We start from the raw sequence: 5,133 nt of genomic DNA on the forward strand, positions 1-5,133 counted from the left end.
ATATATGTATGTTTGAGTGTTTGTTTGTCTTCCCCAGCATCGCTTGACCAGGTATTTCGCTCCGTTGTCATCTCATCCAAAAGGTTCAGCATCACACATACAAATACATACATACACGCATAGGCTTCCACACAGTTTTTACTTACCTAATTCGCTCACAAAGCATTGGTCAGCCCAGTACTATAGTAGAAGACACTTGCCCAACAAGATACCATGCAGTGAGAATGTACCCAAAGCCATGTAGATCCATAGTTAGCTTCTTAATCACAATTTTGCCTGTGCCTTTATAAAATATATAAAGAAAAATCAACACATTGGCTCCTCCCAGCACCATTTTACCTCCTCCCACCACTATTTTACTTCCTCCCACCATTCTCATTACCTTTATGTTTGTCTGTTGTTAACCCCTGTCAAATGTAGCATTTATATATTCAAGTTATTTTGAATTACACATGCATTGTCCCATAGCTTTGAGACTTCAGTGATGCGATTATTTAGTTTTCACATGATATTGTAGTATAGGTGTGAGAGGCTGGATCTGGCCAGTTTGAATATAAAACAGGAAGAATATTTGGGCCGGATTTTAGCCAGTTCAAATGCTAATAGGCTAATCAATGAAATTGTTTCCTTTTGTTTCAGTGCACCAGATTTGACTGTTGAAACTGGGAGAATGTTTAAGTATGGCCAATTTGAAAACGAAGACGTTTCAGTCAGTGTGTCAAGTGAAGATCAAACAGCAACATTGTCCATTGATATTCAAGACACACAGATCTCCACTTCCTCTCGGCTTCAGGTCGGATTCAAAAATGGTAAAGATGAACTGAATATTAAATCGACTTCGCAACCTTTGAGTACCTCACCAACAAAGTTCATGCCTGATCCTGCTGGGTATAAAGCAAGCACTCCAAAAACAACTTTAGAGTAAGTACACCAGTACATTGATCTCTCTCTCTCTCTCTCACCCTTTCTCTTTCTGTCTCTTTTTTTTCTATCTTTGATCACGTTTTATGCATACATATTCATAAATGAAACTTCGGAACTTTCAGTGCTGGCTCTGAATTCTATAGGAAATCTACAGAGATAAACTTAAAAATTACTCTATAAAGTGATTAGCATTAAGAAGAACATTAAGAAACCATACCAGAGCAGGCTTTGAAGCTTGTGGCAGTCCTATGGCTCACTACCAGTTCCCATTGAACCATTCAGCCCATGCCAGCATGGGAAATGGACATTAAATAGTGATGATGATGATGATGAAGTAGTAGTGGTGGTAGTGGTGGTGGTGGTAGTAGTAGTGGTGGTGGTGGCAGTAGTAGTAGTAGTAGTGGTAGTAGTAGTGGTGGTAGTAGTAGTAGTGGTGGTAGTAGTAGTGGTGGTAGTAGTAGTGGTAGTAGTGGTAGTGGTGGTAGTAGTGGTAGTAGTAGTAGTAGTGGTAGTAGTAGTAGTGGTGGTGGTAGTAGTAGTAGTGGTGGTAGTAGTAGTAGTGGTGGTAGTAGTGGTGGTAGTAGTAGCAGCAGTAGTAGCAGCAGTAGTAGTAGCAGTAGTAGTAGTAGCAGTAGTAGCAGTAGAAGTAGTAGCAGAAGAACAAGAAGAAGACGACGACGACATATATTATATTCCTTGTCTGGATATCACGTACTGATTGCAAAACAGAACATTACCCTCAGACAAGCAGTGTTGTTCATTCGTAATTTTTCATTAAAACATGTCGGGCCATTGTGCTGTCCATGTCTGAAGGAGTAGAGAAGATATTAAATATTACATTAGTTGGGAACAGGTAAGCATGGGAAACTGACAGAGCATTCAGCTATGGAAAATCTTTCTGTCTTCTCTTTGTGTGTCTCTTTCACATAATCACACACATGTGACAAACTTGTGTAGTTGCTGTCTACCCAATTCTACTCACAACACACACTTGCCTTACCCAACTATTTTGTTTCGTATAAAGGCCTATGGTGGGGTGGTTAGAGTGTTGGTCTTAAAATTGTTAGGTCATAGGTTCAATTCTCAAACTAGATAGTGCATTGTATCATTGTGTTTCATATTGCTCCAGTTCAATCAGCTAAAAACGAGTACCAGTGGTAACTAACGGTTAACCATACAATGAACTAGCATCCTGCACAGGGGAGAGTTATGCACTCTGAATCACTTAATGCTGCAGAAACTGGGTCAAAATCAAATCTAACAAATCTATAGGTTTGGGACAGTCTTTAACCTACCCTTTTCTTATCATGTTTCTATTGTTGAAATACACTGATCTTGTGTCAGTTAATTTTGAAAATGAAGAAGAATTTAGTAAAATAACTTTGTTAGTGTTTGGAACATAAATCAACATGAAATTTTGGTGGATGATTTTAATTCAGATCATTTTTAAACCTGAAGAATGTATCGTAGAGCCAGGAGCAACCTCAGGTGGGTTAGTATCAGAAGAGTTAATTTTATTGCTTCCAGACACTTATTATAGATGCTGTCACTAAGGCATTGAGTTGGCAGAATCATTAGCACATTACTTTATGGCAAGCTGGAGAGCTGCACCAGGTTCCAGTCTGATTTGGCTTGGTTTCTATGGCTGGTTGCTCTTCCTAATGCCAACCACTTTACAGTGTGTGTTGGTGCTTTTAACATTGCACCAGCATGAGTGTTTCTACATAGTGCCGACATGACTGCTTTTTACATGACACCAGCACAAGACTCTTACAGGCAAATCTTCTTCACCAAGGTGAGTGGGGGCAGCCTAAACACTTCTACTGTGGAGGCTGGGGGGGGGGGTCTTCTTGAGTACAGTAGGGTACCAGGTATTTCGGTCTTTTGTCATCTTTATGTTTTGGGATCAAATCCTGCCAGGGTTGATTTTGCCTTTCATCCTTTCAGGGTCGATAAAATAAGTACCAGTTGAGTACTGGGGTTGATGTAATTGACTAGCCCCTCCCCTCAAATTTCAGGCCTTGTGCCTATAGTAGAAAGGATTATTGATGTCACTGGTATGATTTGTATTTCTAAGGGTGGCATGCTGGCAGAAGTGTTAGAACACCGGACAAAATGTTTAGCTGCATTTCTTTTGGCTTTATGTTCCAAGTTCAAATTCCACCAAGTCGACATTGTCTTTAATTTTTTTGGAGTTGAAAAAAAAAAAAAATAAGCATCAATCAAGCACTGGGATTGATGTAATCAAATTATCTCCTTCCCCTAAAATTGCTGGCCTTGTGCCAAAATTCAAAACTATTATTTGCATTTCTGTTCTTCTGTTTTAACAGAGCCATGCAGTTGAGGGTACAGCGAGTCGTCCAGCACATTGTATTTCGCATCTTCACACTGATATTGATCCTCACTGATTTTATACTTGTCATCGTTGACTTGTCCATATACGAATGTGATACAAATAATGGGCTGGAAATAACATCACATGTCATCATTACATATTTCATGCTTGAAGTTGGTGCACGGATATTCTATAAAGGGTTTGTATATGATGTTTTTTTTTTTACCTCATCAAATTTAGATAACTGTTTTGACTTTTACTTGTTTCAATCTTTGGACTGCAGCCATGGTGTGGCATCGCATTGCAGAACTTTTTTGTCAAATGAGTGGTTGTTTTTTTTTTTTTTCCACATCCACAAAACTTTAAGTGACACAAATGAGGAGCTAAGATAGCCTTTTAGTATATATATATATATATATAGCTTTAGGGAAAAGAACCAAGGTTCATGAACTCATCGATGAAAATCCACTGTCACATATATTATCATTACCTTATGATATTTACTTTGTATTATATTATACTTAATTATTGTGCTTTTACTTATTAATTTTTCTATATGTGACAGTGAATTTTCAGTGATGAGTTCATGAACCTTGGTTCTTTTTCCTAAAACTATATATTTATATTTTATACTGTGAAACTTAATTTAATTTTAATTTTTAATAAATTGAATTTAATTGAGTTTTTACCTGTAAATTTGGATTCTTATCCCTAATATTATTATATATATATATATAAGTATGAGAGGTATTGGTATCCAGAAGACCCAAGGTGGCAGGTAACACTATGTAAGTGCTATAGAAGGACCATAGTTAGGCTCTAGGTTTGATAATGATACGAGTGAAGAACCTAATGCAGGTCTTGTATGAGCATGTATATGTTAAATAAAATGAGATAACAAGGGCTGTGTGGAATTTTCAGGACATTTATAAAGAGAAAGATAGTCTTACAGCTGTTTCTGGGATATTAGGGATATCCCTTCATCAGAGACGATGTGAGAAGGTTAAATTCTAATATTTTCCTCTATTTAAGCTTCTCGCATCGTCTCTGATGAAGGAATATCCCTAATATCCCAGAAACAGCTGTGAGACTATCTTTCTCTTTATAAATGTCCTGAAAATTCCACAAAGCCTTGACTTTGTTGTCTCGTTTTATTTAACACTCACACATGTATAGATTCAAACAGTTTGATTCAAACAGTTTGATTCAAACTCCTTGGTACTGTAGTGACGCCTAATACCAGTCACCATTTTGAGAAAGTTCATCCACGCATGCGCAGGAACATGTCTTCCAGAAGGTATGCAGGAAGTCCCTCATGTGCATGCATGGTCATCCTATATCAAAGCGTTCCCGCCTTTTCTTGACCTCTTAGCGCTGCACCTTCAAAGACACAGGACCACTAAGAGCCGCTCCGTAACTCTACCTTTGAGTCTACGCAAACTACTTCGGAGGCTGAAGAATGACTCAATCAACCAGCATCGAAACCGTCTTCACACCACCATCATTGGGTAACCCTATCCCGTACCTTACTATTATATCATATAAAATAGAAATGTTTCTGTCTCTGTCGCCGTTGAAATAGTTGTTTCTTGTAAAGTTCCACCCTTGTGGCAAATAATAAAAGACAGCATATTATCATCATCATCATCATAATAATTAAAGTTATTGTCTTTCTCTCTTTCTTTCTATTTTTGCACTTTCTCCATGAAGGCGAAGATTTTTCTATAACTGGATAGATATTGTGGACATGGTGGTGGTCGTCGCATCCTTCTTCACTGATATGATATTTGCCGGTATTTATGGAATAGACTCCTGTGGAAAAATTATAAAGAAAGACCGTCACAGTTACGTCAAGTATGTCACGCCCCCCCCCC

General features: G+C 38.1%; 1 protein-coding gene across 7 annotated transcripts in view; it reads left to right on the forward strand.

Annotated features, from left to right (window-relative positions):
* LOC106872893 (phosphatidylinositol 3,4,5-trisphosphate 3-phosphatase TPTE2) overlaps positions 1-5,133 on the forward strand; it is a 71,762-nt gene that overhangs the window by 39,926 nt on the left and 26,703 nt on the right. For all 7 annotated transcript variants that reach the window (XM_014920055.2, XM_014920061.2, XM_052969321.1 and 4 more), the window contains 3 exons: positions 640-921; positions 3,255-3,458; positions 4,970-5,113. In XM_014920055.2, coding sequence (XP_014775541.1) covers positions 640-921; positions 3,255-3,458; positions 4,970-5,113 — 630 coding nt within the window. The remainder of the gene's footprint in view (positions 1-639; positions 922-3,254; positions 3,459-4,969; positions 5,114-5,133) is intronic.

Source organism: Octopus bimaculoides, chromosome 7 (genome assembly GCF_001194135.2).
Source record: "Octopus bimaculoides isolate UCB-OBI-ISO-001 chromosome 7, ASM119413v2, whole genome shotgun sequence".
Lineage (NCBI taxonomy): Eukaryota > Metazoa > Mollusca > Cephalopoda > Octopoda > Octopodidae > Octopus > Octopus bimaculoides.